Raw genomic sequence first — 22,087 nt, 5'->3', positions numbered from 1 at the left:
TTTCCATTTGTCTTGGATTAAAACTGATACAATCGTTTATATCATGTTCCCAAAGCTTTTTTTTTCTTTTTACCAGTAATTCTTATCATCACCTGGTATCTCTACCAATAACTACAAAGGCATCTTGTTGCAGATTCACAGCTTCTTTCTCGCTGATGTCAATAAGCACTCTCTGCATATCTTGTTCCTCAGCGTTTGCTAAACAGGTGGCATGTTCCTCCCAGGATGGTGCCAACATTTCACCCAAAGGATCAACCAGTTTTACACCATTGTCTTCCTTAAAAGAAAAACAAACAAGCAATCTGTGCATACTCATGAGGCTGAGTTGAGAGTAGAACGCAAAAGCTGTTTCCCCTCAAACAAAGACAGTGATGGCTGAGCAGCTTCAACAACAAACACCAAATATTAATACTGGTATTTTATATATCTATTACCTCATTAAATCCTCATGACACACATAAATCAATTAAACTAATAATCCTATTTTTAGTCCAATCTTACTTTGAGAAAACTGAGCTTCAGAGAGGTTAGGTAATTTGCTTATGACCATACAGCTAATAAATGTCAGTACTGATATTAAAAGAGCAAGTCTATCTGACTCGCCTAAGAACACTATGCCACACTAGCCTTTGTAAAAGGCTGTGATCTGTGTATTCACTATCAATAAACTGACTAGGGCACAAGTGGAGCAGAATAAGGGCACACAGAGATCCTTCTCACTATGACTCGGAACTCCAAGAACACACTAGCCAGCTTGTCAACCAGCAGGACAGAAAATGAAAACTGCCTCCCAACACTGTTCTGCTCAAATTCCTAGAAAGAAAGTGTAGTTCACAGTGAATGTCACCTGAAAGAAATGAGAATCATTTTGAGAATGCCTCTGGAACTAGCAATAAATGTGGGGCTTTTCCTAGAAGTCGATCAGTCAATCAATTATGGTGATTTACATATTTAGACATTTACACATTTATAGTGATCACATATTTAGACAAGCAATGCCCTTGTTTGGGGGAAGAGGAGGTTGCAATCCTTCACAGACCTACACCACTTTAACTTGCTGCTGATTTAGCTACAAAGGCAAAAATCCCACACCCCAAGCAGTCAAATAGAAGCATATTACTCAAACCCTGTATTAATGGTCTACAGACAATACAGAACAATTACATTGTGTCAAGAGGTTGGCTAAGATATAGAAACAACCTAAGTGCACATAAACAGATAAATGGATGAAGAAAATGTGGTATATATACACAATAGAATATTACTCAGCCTTAAAAAAGAAATACTGCCATTTGCATCATGGTTGAATCTGGAAAACATTATGCTAAGTTAAATAAGCCAGACACATGAAGACAAATACTGCAGGATCATAACATACATGTGTTATGTAAAAAAGTGGAACTCACAGAAACAGAGAGTAGTATGGTGGTGGCTAGAGGGTAAGGGAAATGGGGAGATGCTGGCCAATGAGCATAAACTTGCAGTTATAAGATGAATAAGTTCTGGAAGATGTTAATGTACAGCATGGTGACTACAGTCCATAATAATATATATTGAAAATGTGTTAGAGTACATCTTAAGTATTCTCACCACAAAACAAGGTAACTATGTGAGGTAATGGATATGTTAATTAGCCTGATAGCGTTAATCATTTCACAATGTATACATATATCAAAACATGATGTTGTATGACTTGAATATATACAATTTTTATTTATCACTTATACCACAATAAAGCTGAAAAAATAATTGTGTCAAAAAGAATACTTTGATTAAAGTCTGTCACAAAGACTAGAATCATAAGGCATCATCAATATTCTGCCAAAGCTCACCTATCTGTTTGTTCATTCAGAACAAGAAATTATTGCCAAGCTACAAAAACCTGTCTGAAAATGTTGAAAAAGTTTCTTTTCAAATCTTTACCTTCCCTCACCCATCCCCAATATCTTTAATCACTGCTAAATTAACAAAGGAAACAATTTTCAATTACCGAAAATGTCTTAAATCAATAAATTTGGAAGAACATTGTTATTTCTCTAATATGGACAGTCCAAAAAAAAGACAGTATCTTTTCATTCTTTCCATACCCTTAGGAATCATGAGCTTAATGATCACACTCTTAAAAAAAAAAAAAAAAAAAAAAGTGGTTTCATATCCAAAGCACATATAAATGAGAAGGCACATTCCTAGAATTAGAATTTGTACTTTAGGTCAAACTGCTCAGACACTAAGGCTTGGTATTGTAAATAATGGTCTGCTTTATCAGGGCACTAAACCCATTACCTCAGGATTGTGGGACGCTGTTACCATGACTCCTATAGTGGATTTTGTCTGTTTTGACCTCAGGACAGCTAATAATCCCATGCGAAACATGACATGATCAAGATGTTCTGCCTTCGTTCGAAATCCAGCAGTCCCATATTGAAGAATCAGTCCATTGGGCTTGGCATGCAATGCTGAGTATTTTGTAATAGCACCCAAATCCATGTCTACAAAATTAAGAAATATTGTTTCAGGCATAACAAGTAATCTCTCAAAAACCATTTGCTTCAAAAACTGCCACCCCAAACGAATAGGTCTGTCTCATTCTGAACCTCCTCAAAGAACCCTATGTTTGACAGAGCAATGGGCAGGAGAGTAAGTCCTGTGGGTTAGAATTACCTAGATGATCTTGCCCAACTTGTATTGTGCACTCCTGGGCAGACTCGGGGCAGATATCAGATTGTCCCCATTCTCCTCCCATTTTAGCTCCAGGACTATTCCCAGATCCAGGCACACTTAAACTGGTCCACTCTCAACTAAAATGAAGATTTTACACCTATTCAGTGACTCCAATGTGCTCAAAGATCATTTCCTTTTAAAAAAGGGGAAACTAACCTAAATTAACATAGATAGCTGGTGATGGATTGAGGCCTAAAGTCAGATTCTTGAGTGGACTGAAACTACATATCCCCAAATATCTGAGAAATCTTTGTGGTTCTTTTGCTATTCCTCTGAAACTACAGAGACATATTCTCAAAGGAAAAGCAAAAGGCAACAGTTTCTTCTCCAAGACTACCCAGATCTTTTTCCATTTTCTTAAGGACAATCAGGACACCCTTCTACGATGTTGCTCTAAAACTAGCAATATCTTCTTCCTAAAGAATGCTACCTTTCTCCTTTACTTTAAAAAATAAAACATCGGCAGGGAGCGGTGGCTCACACCTGTAATCTTAGCACTTTGGGAGGCCCAGGCAGGCGGATCACCTGAGGTCAGGAGTTTGAAACCTGCCTGGCCAACATGGTGAAACCGCCTCTCTACTATAAATACAAAAAAAAAAATTAGTCCGGCATGTTGGCGGGTGCCTGTAATCCCAGCTACTAGGGAGGCTGAGGGAGGAGAATCTCTTGAACCCAGGAGGTGGAGGTTGCAGTGAGCCAAGATCGCGCCACTGCACTCCTGCCTGGGTGACAAAGGGAGACTCTTGTCTCAAAACAAAACAAAACAAACAGACCAGGTGCCGTGCCTCACACCTGTAATCCCAGCATTTTGGGAGGCCAAGGCGGGCGAATCACGAGGTCACGAGTTCAAGACCAGCCTGACCAACATGGTGAAACCCCTGTCTCTACTAAAAATACAAAGAGTAGCCTGTCGTGGTGGCGCGCGCTTGTAGTCCCAGCTACTTGTGAGGCTAAGGCAGGAGAATCGCCTGAACCCAGGAGGTGGAGGTAGCAGTGAGCAGAGATCACGCCACGGCACTCCAGCCTGGGCGACAGGGCGAGACTCAGTTTCAAAACAAACAAACAACAAGAACAAAAACATCGGCCCTTAGCCCACTAATACTGTTTTCTCTGGGATACTCCCATTAAGTGGAACTTGGGGTTTCCAACCTCAGTCAGTAGTTTTCCTTCAGTAGTCCATATACATTTCCTGGGTCAATTAATTCCCAATTAGCTCAGAGATGAAAAGCAGTCCAGTCCCCTAGCTGCTAGCCTCATAATCTTGTTTTCTTTATTGTCCTTCATTGCTTCAATGAACAGAACTTACAAGAAATGGTGAAAAACAGTTGCTTTTGTCCAGCTGGAAAAAGCTGGCATTCAGCAAGCTAATTTAGTTCAAGACAGTGATCAAATCTCTTTCCTAAGGATAAATACATATTTGTAAAAACTGAGCAGTCACGTTATGTGTCATGATTATTCATAAGGGTGTAAACCAGTCCTGTTAACTCCTAAAAGCCATTAAAAAAAAAGGTCCAGATAATATGCGTTTCAGGTCCTACAACTACCTTCAATGCGTCTGCGAATGCCTTTATTTTAAGCACATTTGCCAAATCCAGCGTTCACTCAAAAAGTTAAGAGTATCCTCCTATTCTCCATTCAATCTTCAAACCTCCTTAGTGCCTCTCTCCCGCCTACCCTCGAATTACCCGGCACTCCACCCTGAGGTGCTCGCCTAGGTCCACGGACCAGAGGCCAGGCAGGAGACCCGCAGCTGGGCCCGACCAGCCCGCTCGCGGGGCGCAGGGGCCTGAAGGTGTGTCCCGCGCGCTCCGCCGCTAGGTCAGTCGCGCCGGCCCGCTAGCCCCTCCGTCCAGCCGAGAATCCGACCTGTCCCGCTCCCACCGAGCCCTTGCCGACCGCTGGTCTCCGTTCTCAACTCCGAGCCTCGGGGCCCAGCTTACCTCGGTCACGAAGCCCCCTTCACCTACACGCAGCCAAGAAACGCCCAAGCGACAAGGTCTGCACCCAGACCCAGTCCTCAGAACCGTAGACGTGGCCCTGCGTGGCTTCCGGCTCGTCGCCGCGCCCCCCGGCCAATCACGGCGGAGGAGGGTCCTCCGGCCCCGCCCCCGCCTCGCCGCCGGTCGCGCGCAGCTCGCGCCTGAGGAACTGCGGCTGCGGTTCCGAGCGGGCTCTGGGGCTGTTTCCATTGAATGACCAGGAAGGGTGAGGCCCCAGCGGTGGCCCGGGGGTTGGGGCCGAGGGTCGCGGGCCCTCAGAGCACTGCAGCCGCGGGGACGCAGCCTCCGCCTCCAAATCCGGGCCTCTGGGGGCGGCAGGCCCTGCGTTCCTGGGAAGCCGGGGTTCCTAGTGGGCTTGGCTAGGGGCGGGGGTGGGGAATCAGCCCCGTCGCTGGGCATCAGACAGGGCGACCTCGCCCACAGTGAGCGCCGCCGGCGGCCCGCATCCCCCTTCCGACGTCGAGGTCATCTCCCAAACGTTTGAATCCGGGAAGCCTTCTCCGACCGCCGTCTCCCCGGGTACCCCCTTCCCCAGCTCGTTATAAACATCTTTTATTTAATGACCTCTGAGATACCCCCTACCCTCATCCTGGGTCCCTCGGGGCAGAGGCCAGTGAATCGTAAGCGTCCGGAGCCCTGGGATGCGGCCCAAGCGAAAAGGCCACCCTGGCGAGGGGGGCGGTCCGCGAGTCCGAGACCAAGGGGTGGCGACTGGCGCTGGGGGTAACACCAGGACTGGGGAACCCGGAGCCCATCCCGTCGGCACTGCGGCCTCTCTCGCCGCAGCGTCTGGCTCCGCCCGAGCCCGAGCCCCGGGTGGGATTGGAAGCCGGGCCCCAGCCTTTCCCAGAATTCAGGCTTGCAGAGCGGCTGCAGGTGTCTGCTTGCCACCTGCAGCGGGACAATTCCAAACACCTGTTGAAAGTGCAGATTCCCCTATCTAGTGCGGGGTGCGGGAGGCGGGAGCCCGGAGCCCGGGTACGCAGAATATGGGTTTTAACGGAGTGTTTTAGGGGATGTTGTGCATACTAGGTTTTGGAGTCAGGAAATAAAGAAGAGTGTAAGTGTCCGGTTTGTGCCCCTAGCTCTCGGTGCAAAGCGTTCCTGCAGAATTGCTTCCACGTAAAGGGACCTTCGGGAAATTTCGCTGGACACCGGCTGGCATTGACAAACCCAGCGTCCCTGAGCCTTGTGAGGTTTCCAGGCAGGTTGATTGCGAGGCAACATGTCTGCTTCGGTGAAAGAAAGCCTTCAGCTTCAGCTACTGGAGATGGAAATGCTGTTTTCTATGTTTCCTAACCAAGGAGAAGTAAAACTTGAAGATGTAAATGCCCTGACGAATATAAAGAGGTATTTGGAAGGCACAAGGGAGGCGCTGCCGCCAAAAATCGAATTTGTAATTACGCTCCAAATTGAGGAGCCTAAGGTAGGTGCCCTGATTTTAACTGAAACATCTGGAACAGCTTCCTGTCAAGGAAAGATAGAAATATTCCAGGTGCATATTACCTTGTTTGAAAGATATGGAATGCTCTGTAAATTGTCTTCAGTAAATATCTTGAATTTTATGTAAACATACACACCTTTTTAACAAATATACCTGGAGTTTTCATTGAAGCTATCTTGCAGTCTTATGCCATTATTTTGTTCACTCATCCAGTTGGACTACCTTGCACATGTATCATGATTTTCATAAATCTAAATATCTCCTGTAACAAAACTGGCTTTTAAGGAGTGAATGAGTGGATTTTTTATGGCACAACACAGAAAGCAAATACGGATGGAAAAATCTAAAGACTAAAAATGAATTTACCTCCATCTTCTAATCCATTTATCTCCGGCAACATTAGCATAGCATAGGTAACACGTGGACTGGGCATTTGAGAACCACTGTTGTAGCTATTTCCTACTCATCCTTCAGTTGTCAGGAAACTTCCTGATTCCCCAGACTGGATTCTGTCCCGCTGGTTACACACTTCAATGGAACCCTCCACTTTTCCATAGTAATGCTTCTCACAATTGAAATTAAATACTTGCTATGTGTAATTATTTGTTTAATGTGTGTCTCCTTCACTAGGCTCTGGACTTCATGAAGGGCAAAAATAGTGTCTGGCTTATTCACTTTTTTACACCTGGCACATGTCGTTCAATAAATATTGAAATAATGCAAAAAAGGAAGCAATCGTGTATGTAAAGTACCTGGTACACAGCTGTCATTTAATAGTAGCAATAACATTTCTCAAAATCATGCAGTTGCTATTGATTAGCTTATGAGATGTTATGGTATTTAAATCTATTTGATTTTCATTTTAAGGTGAAAATTGATTTGCAAGTGACCATGCCTCACAGCTACCCCTATGTAGCATTGCAGCTGTTTGGACGGTCATCTGAACTTGACAGACATCAGCAGCTACTTCTCAACAAAGGTCTCACTTCTTACATAGGGACTTTTGATCCAGGTGAGCTCTGCGTATGTGCAGCAATCCAGTGGCTACAGGACAACAGTGCATCTTATTTCCTGAGCAGAAAGCTTGTGTATGAACCATCTACACAAGCAAAGCCAGTCAAGAACACATTCCTCCGAATGTGGATCTACAGTCACCATATATATCAGCAGGACCTAAGGAAAAAGATTTTGGATGTTGGGAAAAGGTTAGATGTGACTGGATTTTGCATGACAGGAAAGCCTGGTATAATCTGTGTGGAGGGTTTCAAAGAGCACTGTGAGGAGTTCTGGCACACAATTAGGTACCCCAATTGGAAGCACATTTCCTGTAAGCATGCTGAAAGCGTGGAGACAGAAGGAAATGGTGAGGACCTGCGCCTTTTCCATTCTTTTGAAGAATTACTCCTTGAGGCCCATGGTGACTATGGATTAAGGAATGACTATCACATGAATCTGGGCCAGTTCTTAGAATTTCTCAAGAAGCACAAAAGTGAGCATGTTTTTCAAATACTATTTGGTATTGAAAGCAAAAGTTCAGACTCGTAAAAAGCTATTGAGAGGCCTATGCTTGTAATTTCACTAAGTCAGTATTTCTGTTATTAAGAGCAAAATAAAAAGGCTGGTGGCTGTGTAGCATCCTCAGTGCAAAACCCAGTTCCCGAATTTTCACCTGGTAATGAATTTCAACTGACAGTGAAATGAATAGGCCTTTAAACTTTATAACAGTGCAATTGTGATGTTATATCTAGGTTCTTGTGTTAAGTCATTCAAAAACTATTTCATTGTAAATAAAAACAATCCATTTAACTTGTGAAGCTGATTTGATGGAAGGGGAATCCAAAGCCCATAGCTAACATCAAAAATCAAACTGCAGTTACGAATTGAAAAATATGAATAGCATTTGTTTCACATTGCTAGCACACATGTGACACACCCACTTGTCTTTCATTATTGGAAGTCTAAATCAAGTTTAAAATGAGAACAGGAAGGACATGTTTACTTTTTTAAGACAGACTCTGACTTTGTCGCCAGGCTGGAGTACAGTGGCGTGATCTCAGCTCACTGCATCCTCTGCTTCCTTGGTTCAAGTGATTCTCCTGCCTCAGCCACCCAAGTAGCTGGGACTACAGGCATGTGCCACTACGCCCAGCTAATTGTTATATTTTTAGTAAAGACAGGTTTTCATCATGTTGGCCAGGATGGTCTCGATCTCTTAACCTCGTGATGTGATCCACCCGCCTCGGCCTTCCAAAGTGCTGGGATTACAGGTGTGAGCCACTGCACCCAGCCTGTTTACTTCATTTCTTACTTTAAACTCATATTTTGAGTGTTTTAGTAAAACTAGGTCCTAATAGCAGTGGCAAAGGACTCAGAGAAATGAAGTCCCGAGAGTTAAAAGATGACCCACAATGCTATATGTTCTGGCTGTTTATATCAGTTGATGATACTAGCAATTCTGATACCAGTATTAGTTTAATTCTTATCCAGAAAAGATAAATACATGGGTCCTTGTCTATAAAGTATTCCCGTTTCAATCCAACCTTTGCCTGTGTGCCAGTATGCATTACTATACAGGGCAAGAGAGTGTTGAGGGGACCAGCGTGGATATCTGCATCATTACCTTATTGGGAAAACATATATATATATAATATATTATATATATATATATATAATATATTTTATATATATATATAATATATTATATATATATATATATATAATTCTACAGTCTGGTGATGTTATTGCCATCTCCTCTGAAAATTCCAAGCTCCACAGGCTTCACCAGGCTTTTCAAAATGAGAGTTTATTTTAATGATTAAAAACTAACGCCTATTTAAGTAGCTCTTCCCAAGCCTTTTCATTCTCCATCCCGCCCCAAGTATTTCTGTGAGTCTCATGTGCTAAGAGATGTCCTGAGCAGCCTCAGCAGCTTTCCCTGTTTCCATAGTCAGCTACTGCTGCCCTTTCCCGGGAGGCATCCCATTCTCCTTCTGGGTCCCCTCAAGAAGCCAAAGCTGGGTGCTGGAATTTAGGAAGATGGAGGGGAACACCTCACTCCCCATTCTGTAACACATCCTGTTAGATGTCAGACAGTGCTGCTTGTGCTGGGGAGCCTACAGAACTTCTGATGAAACTACCTTCTGGTTTTACCCTCTGTGCCATGGATACAGACATGTCCTTGGGCTATGGAGAGGACATGATGGACCAGGAGGCCCTATCCCCAGGAGGCCTTAGAACTGGGTCCACTTTGTACTGCCTCTTTCTTCTTAGGTCACAGTGAGTTTCCTCTCAGGGCACAACTCAGATCTTCAACACTCGCTGTGGGCCTGCCCCGCCAGGTCCTCCAGCTTGCCATTCATGTTTCCATCCTAGCCTTGGTTGTGCTGGAACTCAGGCTGGAGCCTGACACTTTGCCTATATGCAAAGGGAAGAAATAGGACTTACATTGCCAAAGAGTCATGTCTTAATGTTTGCCAGCACTAAAAACAACAAAGTATAGGAATATTTTTCCCCACAGTCTCCACAAAGCTATCAGTAAGTATAATTAGCATTTACAAGTTTTAGGCCTTCAACAGATGTAACTCCATCCAAATGAATCAGTATGTGCCATCAACCTACCTCATAGAGGTGTTTTTCCTGATTACATAAGTAAAAGTAGCTACATAAAGATAAGTGTAAAGAAAAGGGAATAAATTCTAGATTATGAACTCTACTGCTTCTGGAGCTATTGCTGAGATTTTTCAGAACCTACTTGTATAAGCCTAATTTGAGCATTCTGCAATACTTTTTTCCTACCAGGAGTACTAATGCAGATAGTATTATGGGGAAGTGTAGGTTTTATAGAAAAAAAGAGTTCATGTATAATTCAAACCTCAACTTTGTATGTATAGGAGTCTGCTGGTTGTTTGCATAGCCTGATATGAGCACGTAATAAAAGTCCAGCATTCTCCAACCCCCTCCCCCTACACACACTGCTTATTTTGGGAAACTGCCCCTTCCCTGTGATTCGGGAGGAGAAAGTGATAGGAATCAACTTGTCCTCTGGCAGATGGCTGTGAGCTCTTGCTGCTTAAACCTCTAGTGCCACCCTCATTCTAGCCTACTGAATGCTCAGCTGTTTGGCATTTGCTTTGAATGACCCAGCATCTTCCCTTTTGTTGTTGGAAATCAGAATCAGTCTCTATTGCTTGTAACTTAAGAATCTGTATATTCTATATATTATATTCTTAAATGGTTATTTGGAAAATGTGCTCATTTATAAAAGTTGCAGTGTCTTTTTAAAGTTTGCTGAATTAAATCAGGCATATTGTCAAGTATGTTCTTTGCTTTTCATTCCTTATTGGTAAACTCTTACCAGGCTAAGAGCTGAGGACACCTGCATAGTGAATTGAGTGGGTCAGATGAGTTGGCAGACCATGACACAGGGACCTCTAAAACATTCCTTATTAAATCAAACATACATTGCCTGTGAACTTGAGCGTTCACATATAACTGCTTACATGCCATCCATCCCCTCTCAGAACTTGAGAAGGCTCTCATGGTGTCTGCAGCCTTCACGGAACCCTTTTGAACAGGTTTTTTTCACTTGCTTTTATCTGAAGTAGCCTAGTAGTAAGTTAAAAGAATAGTTACTGTCTGAAGACGGCACAGTGTTGCTCACACTTCCTGGTTTTATACATAATCCTGATTTGCCACAGAAACTCTGAGCCCACTGGCTTTCCCTCATAAGGTCCACATGGTGGAACTAATTTCACCACAGCCTGGACCAGCCAGAGAGACTTCTCTTTCTAATCCCAGTCAAAAGTAGATGCATTTGGGTCAATCCACGAATGAATTCGAGCAGAGTACACAGAATTTAAATAAGCCCACTGTATTAGTTCATTTTCATGCTGCTAATAAAGACATACCCTAGACTGGGTAGTTTATAAAGGAAAGAGGTTTAATGGACTCACAGTTCCACATGGCTGGGGAGGCCTCACAATCACGGCAGAAGATGAAAGAAGAGCATAGAGACATCTTACATAGGGGCAGGCAAGAGATCTTGTGTAGGGGGAAGTCCCCTTTATGAAGCCATCAGATCTCGTGACACTTACTCACTACCACGAGAATAGTATAGGGTAAACCACCCCCATGATTCAATTATCTCCACCTGGTCCCATCCTTGACACATGGGGATTATTACTATTCAAGGTGAGATTTGGATAGGGGCACAGCCAAACCATATCACCCACCAATCACTGAGAGTTCTCCTTAGTTACAGAAGGAATAAAGTACACAATTTATTCCTCATGATGAAGGGGAAATCCCAGCATGTACCAGACACTGGACCTCTACAAAACTTGGCTGCAGGCTCTGTGCTTTCATGGGATTTATCATTCACTCTCTGGGATGACACATCTTACCAGGCATCCAGGAAACATGACTCCATTCTCCAGGTCCTATCAGAATCTCACCTGGAGGCATACAGCATGCTGCCCTGTACAGTGGTAAGCTGATCAAAGGTCTGATATCGAGACTGATATTCTGACATAGAAAGTTAGTGTAACGTTGGAAAAAGACAATCTACACCGCTGCTTACTGAGATAGAGTAAATGCTTCAAGTGCTGTTACTGGAATAAAGGAAAAACAAAAAAGCATTGACCAAATCAATAGCCAGCTACTTTCTGATTTTCTCCAAGAAAAAGAACTTATCTGACAGCAGCTGCAGTTGGAATCACCATCTGATTAAGTTTCGGAATATGTGCAGTCATTCTATTTTTTTGAGACGGAGTCTCGCTCTCTCGCTCTGTCACTCAGGCTGGAGTGCAGTGGCCCAATTTCAGCTCACAGCAACCTCCGCCTCCCAGATTCAAGTGAGTCTCATGCCTCAGCCTCCTGCGTAGATGGGATTACAGGCATATGCCACCATGCCCGGCTAATTTTTTTATTTTTAGTAGAGATGTTTTTTCACCATGTTGGCCAGGCTGGTCTCGAATCCTGGCCTCAAGTGATCCGCCCATCTCAGCCTCTCAAAGTGCGGGGATTACAGGCGTGAGCCACTGATCCTGGCCTGTGAAGTCATTCTTAGAGACCCATCTGTCTCCTGCTACATATGCCAAAGATCATGCTAAAGCAAGACATGATAAGAGTCACACTCCTGCTGCTTTTAAAGCTTTTGATGGTGGGACTCATCTCTGCAAATCTCTTCATACTTCCTGATACAATAACCCTCTTTTTATGGATCAGGGATCCAGTGTGGGTATACTGCCACAGAGGATGAAGAAATAAATTATAACTCTTCACTGGAAAAATAACTGGGGGATGGGTTTATTCCTATAGCATATACTTTGTTCCATAGACCACAATGGTTTCAGAGACCCGAGAAATTTATATTTGTTCAGAGCTGCTCCCAGATGACCTCCAAAAGGCCTAATAGTTTCCTTTCTGCAGTACATTGTTATCTTAGCAAATGGGAGCTTCAAAGGAAGATTTGGGAACACATTTATGATATAATTACAGAGTTCTGCATCTTTAGGGGTCTTTCACTAGTATCTATTTGTAGCAATTTGGTGATACTGTATCTTGGTGGCTCCAGTCAGGCTTTTCTGCTATTGTTATACACATCAAGTAGGACCTATGTTATTGCTAATGTATTTGGTCCTAGGCCAGGCTGGGATATAGCTGGTATTTACTGGCATGGCTGTACCAGTTTTATACAATGGTATCAATTTTTCTTGGTTAGTACGTATGCCACCTCGTTAATTTTTTGAATAGCATTTCAGGCCAGGAGGCCCTGTGTTATCCACAACCAATATTGCTGTGGGCTGAACTCTTGATTACACTGGACCTACTCCTATTACAATCACTATTTTCACCTTGTCTGCAGTTGTTAATTGCTACTAAATGCTATTAAGCCTGTACCAACCCCAAGAGTCTGATGTTTTCATTGAAATCGGGAACCCCTTTTAACCATAACATTTTCCACAAGCCTTCCTAGCTTAAAGAGAAGCATCATTAAAATGATTTTCATGGATGCTGGTACTCCCCTCACCAGTGTTATTTCTCTCAAGGCCTTAGTGAAAGGAGTGTCATTGATAGGTCCTCCAAGGAGACTTAGGGGATTAATAGATTAGGACAGTCAGATTGCACACAACAAATCCACTCCAACATTCCTATCTTTGTAAATCTTTGAATGGCTTTATATTATTTAAGGAATGTTGGCATTCTCAATTTCATTTAATGTGGACCATTATTAAGTTCATGTTTCACTCAACTGACTGAACCAACAAGTAGAATCACCCCCAACTGCTCAAGGCAGCACGCAGAATTCAGAATCTGTGGCAAGTGTACTCTATCAGATAATCATTTCTGCCCTATCCAAAATTACGGTTCTCCTTGTCAGTGTAATGTTTTGAGAATCTCATACATTTTTCTCTGGGTTTTTGCCAATATATACGAGCAAAGTCTAGATTTTTTTTTTTTTTTTTTTTTTTGGCGTAAGTCTCCTCCTTCTGGATTTGCCTTTTAAATTCTAGCCACCACAGCCCCTCTCATGCTGGAATCTGATTTGGGATGTATAGAAATAATGAGAATAATGGAGAAGAAGCGTAGGCAAATTGGTTTCCCTTTACAAGGTAACTATTACCTCAGGTGAGGTCATTATAGGATCTTCTAGCAAGGCAGTAACAACCTCTTTAGACAGGAAGAGCTCCTGCTTTGATTAGCAGAGGAGAACATGTCAACTATCCCAGTTTTCCTGGGACTGAGGGGTTTCCTGGGACACAGGACTTTCAGTTCTGAAACCTGGACTGTTGTTCTCTCTCGTTTAAGATATTATGAGTCCTCCAAATCCCCTTCCCCATTCCAAATCAAGGTCCTACTATTTCTTGGTCCGTACTCTTTACGTTTTACATAAGAGGCCTAATGAGGATGTCAGTTTAACTCATGGTATTAATATAATTTGGCAACCAGCAAGATTAAGTATGACCTTGGTTTTCAATTATTTCAGCATTAATAACTAGAAAGAGAGAAAATATTTTGTTAGCAAAACATGGGACTTTTCCTGGTTTTTAGATTGAGAATTCAGTCTAAAATTTTTGAACTGAGGATTTCAGACTCAAGCCTAAATTATATTTCTTTATGTATCCATCCCTACTACAAGCAACTACCCCAACTCACAGTCCTGGAATTCCTTGTCCTTTACACTGTTTTATGGCAGCAGCCATCTGATCCACCTAAACCTTCCCTTCCTTAGATAATATATCCTATTTTACCTCATAGTGTTTATGAGGTCCCAAGCATATTTTGCTACATTAATTTTCAGTAATTTTATATTTTTACCATTCATACCTAGGTCTCTAATCGATCTGGAGTCCACCTTTTCACATAGTATAAGGTAGGGTTCTAGTTTTAATTTTCTCCATGTTGTGGGCCAGTTTTTCCAGTCCTTTTACCAAGCATTCTGTTCTTTATCTATTGATTTTTGTGCTAGCTTGGTGTATTAGTCTGTTCTCACTCTACTAATAATGACATATCCGAGATGCGGCAATTTATAAAGGAAAGAGGTTTAATTGACTCACAATTCAGCATGGCTGGGAGGCCTCAGGAAACTTAGGATGATAGAGGAGGGGGAAGCAAATACGTTCTTCTTCACATGGCAGCAGCAAGAAGTGCAGCGCGAAGTAGGGGGAAATCCCCTTATAAAACCATCAGATCTTTTGAGAACTCACTGTCATGAGAACTTCATGGAGATAACTGTTCCCATGATTCAATTACCTCCTACCTGTCCTTCCTACTCCATGTGGGGATTATGGGAACTACAAGATGAGATTCGGGTGGGGACACAGTCAAACTGTATCACCTGGTAACTCATATTCCTGTGAGTTTCCTGTTCCATTCCATTGTCCTGTATATTATCATGACTTTGATGTATATGCAACTATCTATAGAGTAATTCCCCCTTTGCTTTTCTTTTACAAATTGACTTAATTTTTTTTTTTTTTTTTTCTGAGACAGAGTCTTGCTCTGTCACCTGGGCTGGAGTATAATGGTATGAGCTTGGCTCACTACAACCTCCGTTTTCCAGGTTCAAGTGATTCTCCTGGCTCAGCCTCCAGAGTGGCTGGGCCACCACACCCAGCAAATTTGTCTTTTTTTTTTTTTTTTTAGTGGAGATAGGGTTCCACCATGTTGGCCAGGCTGGTCTTGAACCTCTGACCTCCCAAAGTGCTGGGATTACAGGTGTGAGCCACTGTGCCTGGCTGCAAATTGACTTAATTATTTATGGGTCATTATTTTTTAATTATGAAGAGAGGTGAGTTAAAATAATCCAGCTATTATGGTGAATGTGTATATTTTACCATTATTTCTGCCATTGTTTTCCATGTATTTTGAAGATGTTTTATTAAAAGCATAGAAAGAATTGTGTCTTTAAATGACTGACCCATTTATCACTATCTCTGGTAATATGCCTTGCCATGAAGTGTATACTTCTCTGATATTAATAGAGCCACACCGGCTTTCTTGGGCTTACTCTTGGTATGAGATATCTTTTGCCATCCTTTTACCATCAAACTTTTTGTGTCATAATATTTAAAGTATGTCTCTTATAAACATCATATAATTGTAGGCTGGGCATGATGCCTCATGCTTGTAATCCCAGCAGTTTGGGAGGCTGAGGCAGGAGGATCACTTGTGCTCAGGAGTTTGAGACCAGTGTGGGCAATACAGTGAGACCTCATCTCTATAATAACAACAAGAAATATATAAACAGCATATAATTGGATCTTTAAAAAAATCCAATCTGACAATTTTTGCTAATAGAGTGTTTAGTTCACTTGCATTGCATTTAACATAATTACCAACAAAGTTGGGTTTATGTCTACCATCTTGTTATTAGTTTTATATTTATCCCAGGAGTTAAGCTCTTATATTCTTTGTTCCTCCTTTATCTTTCTTTTGCATTAATCAAGTATTTTAAAATTATTCTATTTCTTCCATTAGCTTTTTTTCTCCTTCTTTCTCTCTCCTTCCTTCCTTCCTTCCTTTCAGACAGAGTTTTGTTCTTGTTGCCCAGGCTGGAGTGCAATAGCATGATTTCAGCTCGCTGCAACCTCTACCTCCTGGGTTCAACTGATTCTCCTGTCTCAGCCTCCCAAGTAGTTGGGATTACAGGCATGTGCCACCACCTCCGGATAATTTTGTATTTTTAGTAGAGATGGGGTTTCACCATGTTGGTCAGGCTGGCCTCAAACTCCTGACCTCAGGTGATCCACCCACCTCGGCCTCCCAACGTGTTGGGATCACAAGTGTGAGCCACAGTGTCTGGTCTGTTAGCTTTTAAACTATATCTTTTTGTAGTACTTTTAGCGTTTTAGAGGTTATAATATTCTTCCTTAATTTATTACAATATTCCTTGAATTCTTGCAATACACTTTAAATTGTAAGGTTTCTAGATTGTTCATGAAGTGGTATATTACTTGCTACAGTATTCCTTTTATAATTGATGTACCACTTTGTGAATAATGTATAAAACATACAGTAGTATACTTCCATTATTAATCCCCCTTCCACCCTTTGTCCTACTCTTGCCATACATTTTACTTCTACATATTTTATAAACCCCACATACATTGTTATTTCTACTAGTCAATAGTCTTACACAAACTTTAAAATAGTATTTTATATTCACCTCTTCTGGTGCTTGGCTTTGCTTTCTTTCTTTTTCTTTTTCTTTTTTTTTTTCTTTTTTTTTTTTTGAGACAGAGTTTTGCTCTTTTGCCCAGGCTGGAGTGCAGTGGTGTGATCTCATCTCACTACAACCTCTGCCTCCCGGGTTCAAGCAATTCTCTTGCCTCAGCCTCCCGAGAAGCTCGGAGGATAGGTGCCCACCACCATGCCTGGCTAATTTTTGTGTGTGTGTGTATTTTTAGTAGAGACGGGGTTTCACCGTGTTAGCCAGGATGGTCTCGATCTCCTGACCTCATGATCCGCCCACCTTGGCCTCCCAAAGGGCTAGGATTACAGGCGTGAGCCAACAGGCCCAGCCCTTTCTGGTGCTTTTCATTTTTTCCCACAGATGCACATTTCCATCTAGGGTCATTTTCCCTCAGCCTGAAGAACTTCCTTTAGTATTTCTAGCAGTGTAGGTCTGCAGGCCATGAATTAGCTCAGATTTCATTAGTCTGAAATGTCTCTATTTGTCTTAATTTCTGAAGGATATTTTCTCTAGGTATAGAATGCTAAGTTTTAGGCTGGGCATGGTGGTTTATGCCTGTAATCCTAGCACTTTGGGAGGCTGAGGCGGGCAGATCACTAGGTCAGGAGATCGAGACCATCCTGCCTAACACAGTGAAACCCTGTCTCTACTAAAAATACAAAACAAACAAAAAACATTAGCCAGGCATGGTGGCGGGTGCCTGTAGTCCCAGCTACTTGGGAGGCTGAGGCAGGAGAATTGCTTGAACCTAGGAGGTGGAGGTTGCAGTGAGCCGAGATCGCACCACTGCATTCCGGCCTAGGTGACAGAGTGAGACTTCATCTGAAAAAAAAAAAAGAATGCTAAGTTTTATTCTTTTGGCACGTTAAAAATGTCTATTATCTCTCACATTTTTCTGCTGAGAAGTTGACTGTCATTCTTACTGTACTTCTTAAGGCATTGTATATCTATTTCATTTGGCTGCTTTTAAGATTTTTCTGTTTATTTTTGATATGCAATTTGATTATGATATCCCTAGGTCTGGTTTCCTTTGTATTGATCCTACTTGGAGCTTGCTAGCTCTAACTCTATCAGTTGATGCTTTTCATTAATTTGAGAAAATTCTTTTCCATTATCTCTTCAAATATTTGTACTCCAGTATCTCTTTTCTTTCCTTACAGGACCCAATAGCACATATATTATACCACCTAATTTTAGCCAACATCTCTCTCTCTTTTTCCTTTCTTGCTCACTCTTTATGCTTCCATTTGGAAATTTTCTGTTTATGTTAGACAAAAAACATAGGATTATTTCAATAGGTGCAGAAAAGGCTTTCGATATAACTCAACATATCTTCATGTTAAAAACTTTCAGTAAACTAGATATTGAAGGAACATACCTCAAAATAATAACAGCTGTCTATGACAGACCCACAGCCAACATCATACTGAATAGGCAAAAGCTGGAAGCATTCCTCTTGAAAACCAGCACAAGACAAGGATTCTCTCCCTCACCACTCCTATCCAAGATAGCACTGGAAGTCCTGGCCAGAGCAAGTGGCAAGAGAAAGAAATGAAGGGCATCCAAATAGGAAGAGAGGAAGTCAAACTATCCCTGTTTTCAGAGGACATGATTCTATATCTAGAAAACCACATAGTCTTGGCCCAAAATCTCCTTCAGCTGATAAGCAACTTCAGCCAAGTTTCAGGATGCAAAATCAATGTACAAAAATCACTAGCATTCCTATGCACCACCAGCAGACAAGCTGAGAGTCAAATCGGGAATGCAATCCCATTCACAATTGCCGCAAAAAATAATACAATACCTAGGAATACAGCTAAATCAGAGAAGTGAAAGATCTCTAAAGGAGAACTACAAAACACTGCTCAAAGCAATCAGAGAAGACAAAACAAATGGAAAAGCATCCTATGCTCAAAGATAGGAAGAATCAATATCATTAAAATGACCATATTGTCCAAAGCAATTTACAGATTCAATAATATTCGGATCAAACTGCCAATGACATTCGTGACAGAACTAGAAAAGACTATTTTAAAATTCACATGGAAACAAAACAGAGCCCAAATAGCCAAGGCAATATGAAGCAAAAAGAACAAAGTTGGAGGGATCACATTACCCAACTTCAAACTATATCACAGGGCTACAGTAACCAAAACAGAATAGTACTGGTACAAAAACAGACACATAGTCCAATGGAACAGAATAGAGAACCCAGAAATAAGGCCACACACTTATGACCATCTGGTCTTTGACAAAGTTAACAAAAGCAAGCAATGGAGAAAAGACTCCCTATTCAATAAATGGTGTTCGAACAACTGGCTAGCCATATGTAGAATGTTGAAGCTAGACCCCTTCCTTATACCATATACAAAAATCAACTCAAGGTGGATTGAAGACTTAAATGTAAAATCCAAAACTATGAAAATCCTGGAAGATAACCTAGGCATTACCATCCTTGACATAGGAACAGGCAAAAATTTCATGACAAAGACACCAAAAGCAACTGCAACAAAAGCAGAAATTGACAAACAACATCTGATTAAATTTAGCTTCTGCACAGCAAAAGAAACTATCAGCAGAGAAAACAGACAACCTACAGAATGGGAGAAACTGTTTGCAAACTATGCATCTGACAAAGGTCTAATATCCAGCATCTATACGGACCTTAAACAAATTTACAAGAAAAAGACAACCCTATGAAAAAGTGGACAAAGGACATGAACAGGCTCTTTTCAAAAGAAGACATACATGCAGCCAACAAACATGTGAAAAAAGGCTCAATATCACTGATCGTTAGAGAAATGCGAATCAAAAACCATAATGAGATACCATTTCATTGTGACACCTGTCAGAATGGCTTCATGACATTCTGGCTATTATTAAAAAGTCAAAAAAAAAAAAAAAAAAAGTGTTGGCAAAATTGTGGAGAAAAGGGAACACTTACACACTGTTGGTGAGAGTGCAAGTTAGTTCAACCATTGTAGAAACCAGTATGGTGATTTCTCAAAGAGCTAAAAGTAGAACTGCCATTCAACCCAGTAATCCTATTACTGGGTATATACCCAGAGGAATATAAATCATTCTACCATAAAGACACACACACACACACACACACACACACAAAAACACACACTCAAATGCTCACTGCAACACTATTCACAATACCAAAGACATGGAATCAACCTAAATGCCCATTAATGCCAGATCAGATAAAGAGAAAGTGTTAGATGAACTCCATAGAATACTATGCTGCATAAAAAAAGAATGAGAACATATCTTTTGTGGGAACATGGATGGAGCTGGAGGCTATTTTCCTTAGCAAACTAGCACAGGAACAGAAAACCAAATACCACATGTCTTCACTTATAAGTGGGAGCTAAATGATGAGAACTCATGAATACAAAGAAGGGAACAACAGACATTGGGGTCTATTTGACAGTGGAGGGCGGGAGGAGGGAGAGAAGCAGAAACAATAACTATTGGTACTAGGCTTAATACCTGGGTGATGAAATAATCCATACAACAAACCCCCCATGACACAAGTTTACCTATATAATGACCTTTGCATGTAAGTCCAAACCTAAGATAAAAGTTAAAAAAATGTAGGTAATTTCTAATGACCTGCCTTTGAGGTCATTAATCCTTTCCTCTATGACCTGTAATCAGCTGTTAAGCCATCTGTCTGATGAATTCTCAACTTCGGGTATTTTATTTTTTATATTTAGAATGTACATTTAATTCTTTAGATATTCTATTTTTGTGATAAAGTTATCTGTCTTTTTCCATTTTTCTTTTTGTCTAATTTTATTAACATTAATGTTATTATATCCTCTTCCCTGACATCTCCTTCTCACTATATAATTTATTTGTTCCATGTGTGCTCCAGTAGCATTTTACATTTCTTTGGTTAATAGCAAAGTGAGCGTTCTATAAAAAATTGTTAAATAATTTTCTTGTTCTGGGGCTGTGCTCCCTTCCTAATATGCATGGCTGGCTTATGAAGAGAGCTGGCACAAATTAGTTTTTTATCTACTTTATTGAGGCATTATTTACCAAAATATTTTTGAGTAAACATTTTCCTCAGACTTCTACTTCACTTCTCTCATGGAGATGCAGTCTTACAGCTATTGGTATATAACTGTCTCTTCTAAACCTGCACTGTCCAATATGGTGTCACTTGCCAGATGTAGCTACTGAGACCTGTGGCTAGTCTGAACTGAATTAAAATGTAAGTGTAAAATACGTGCTGGATGTTGAAGACAGTATGAACAAAATAAACTCTCTTAATAATTTTATGTTGATAACATGTTGAAGTGATAATATTTTGGATATATTGGTTTAAACAAAATATATTATTACCATGAATTCTACCTGTGTCTTTTTTTAATGAAGCTACTACCAAATTTAAAATTACACACGGGGATCCGGCCACTGCACTCCAGCCTGGGCAACAGAGCAAGACTCCATCTCAAAAAAAAAAAAAAAAAAATTACACATGGGACAGTGCTGTTCTAGACTGTAGCCTAGGGAAAGGAGAACAAACTATAAAGAAAGATGAACATGGATGTAAAGCTTACTTTCTTCAATTATTAGTTCTGTGGACTTGACCAGTTACTTAAAATATCAACTTCATAAGGAAAGTGAGGGGACTACATTAAAATAATGTATGTGGGATACTTGACACCCAGTAACTATCTAATGCTTATTTCATTATCTTTCCCTGACAAGGAAGTGGCTCACATATCACAGTATTCAGAATACGTGATTACATATTTTTTTTTTGTTTTTCTGTTTTGTTTTGTTTTTGTTTTTTTTCTTTCTGAGACAGAGTGTTACTGCATCCCCCAGGCTGGAGTGCAGTGGCACGATCTTGGTTGACCTCAACGTCCAGTTCAAGCGATTCTCATACCTCAGCCTCCCAAGTAGCTGGATTACAGACATGAGCCATCAAGCCCAGCTAATTTTTGTAGTTTTTAGTAGAGACAGGGTTTCACCATGTTGGCCAGGCTAGTCTTGAACTCCTGACCTCAGTTGATCTGCCCGTCTCACACTCCCAAAGTGCTAGGATTACAGGCGTGAGCCACCGTGCCCAACCACATATGTTTTGAATGAATGATGTTCCTACTGAAATTAGCAGTTATTAGAATATTTTAGAAATTCATCATACATAATCATATGACCCCAAGACCCAGCATTACAATGTAACATTTTAAGAAAAAAAGGACA

The 22,087-nt window shown here is 41.3% G+C and overlaps 2 protein-coding genes across 5 annotated transcripts in view; one reads left to right on the top strand and one right to left on the bottom strand.

Annotated features, from left to right (window-relative positions):
• The window catches only part of PGM3 (phosphoglucomutase 3), a 28,298-nt gene extending 23,522 nt beyond the window's left edge, over positions 1–4,776 (bottom strand). For all 4 annotated transcript variants that reach the window (XM_026454538.1, XM_026454539.1, XM_026454540.1 and 1 more), the window contains exons 1-3: positions 4,662–4,776; positions 2,284–2,489; positions 93–277 (exon numbers count right to left, since the gene is read on the bottom strand). In XM_026454538.1, coding sequence (XP_026310323.1) covers positions 93–277; positions 2,284–2,487 — 389 coding nt within the window. In that variant the 5' untranslated portion in view covers positions 2,488–2,489; positions 4,662–4,776. The remainder of the gene's footprint in view (positions 1–92; positions 278–2,283; positions 2,490–4,661) is intronic.
• A 19-nt stretch (positions 4,777–4,795) lies between these two features.
• RWDD2A (RWD domain containing 2A) lies at positions 4,796–7,971 on the top strand. Its single transcript, XM_023205195.2, has 3 exons — positions 4,796–4,926; positions 5,807–6,147; positions 7,033–7,971. Exons 2-3 carry the CDS (start codon positions 5,947–5,949, stop codon positions 7,708–7,710), a joined length of 879 nt encoding a protein of 292 aa, XP_023060963.1. The 5' UTR covers positions 4,796–4,926; positions 5,807–5,946; the 3' UTR covers positions 7,711–7,971.
• Positions 7,972–22,087: the final 14,116 nt, after the last annotated feature.

This window comes from Piliocolobus tephrosceles, chromosome 5 (assembly GCF_002776525.5).
Source record: "Piliocolobus tephrosceles isolate RC106 chromosome 5, ASM277652v3, whole genome shotgun sequence".
Lineage (NCBI taxonomy): Eukaryota > Metazoa > Chordata > Mammalia > Primates > Cercopithecidae > Piliocolobus > Piliocolobus tephrosceles.
The sequence above is the reverse complement of the archived record's forward strand: the minus strand, read 5'-3'. Positions and strand labels throughout refer to the sequence as shown.

Coding starts and splice junctions, on each gene's coding strand:
- RWDD2A (XM_023205195.2), top strand. CDS start 5,947: ATGTCTGCTTCGGTGAAAGAAAGCCTTCAGCTTCAGCTACTGGAGATG. Junction 6,148..7,032: donor TCCAAATTGAGGAGCCTAAG/GTAGGTGCCCTG, acceptor TTTCATTTTAAG/GTGAAAATTGATTTGCAAGT.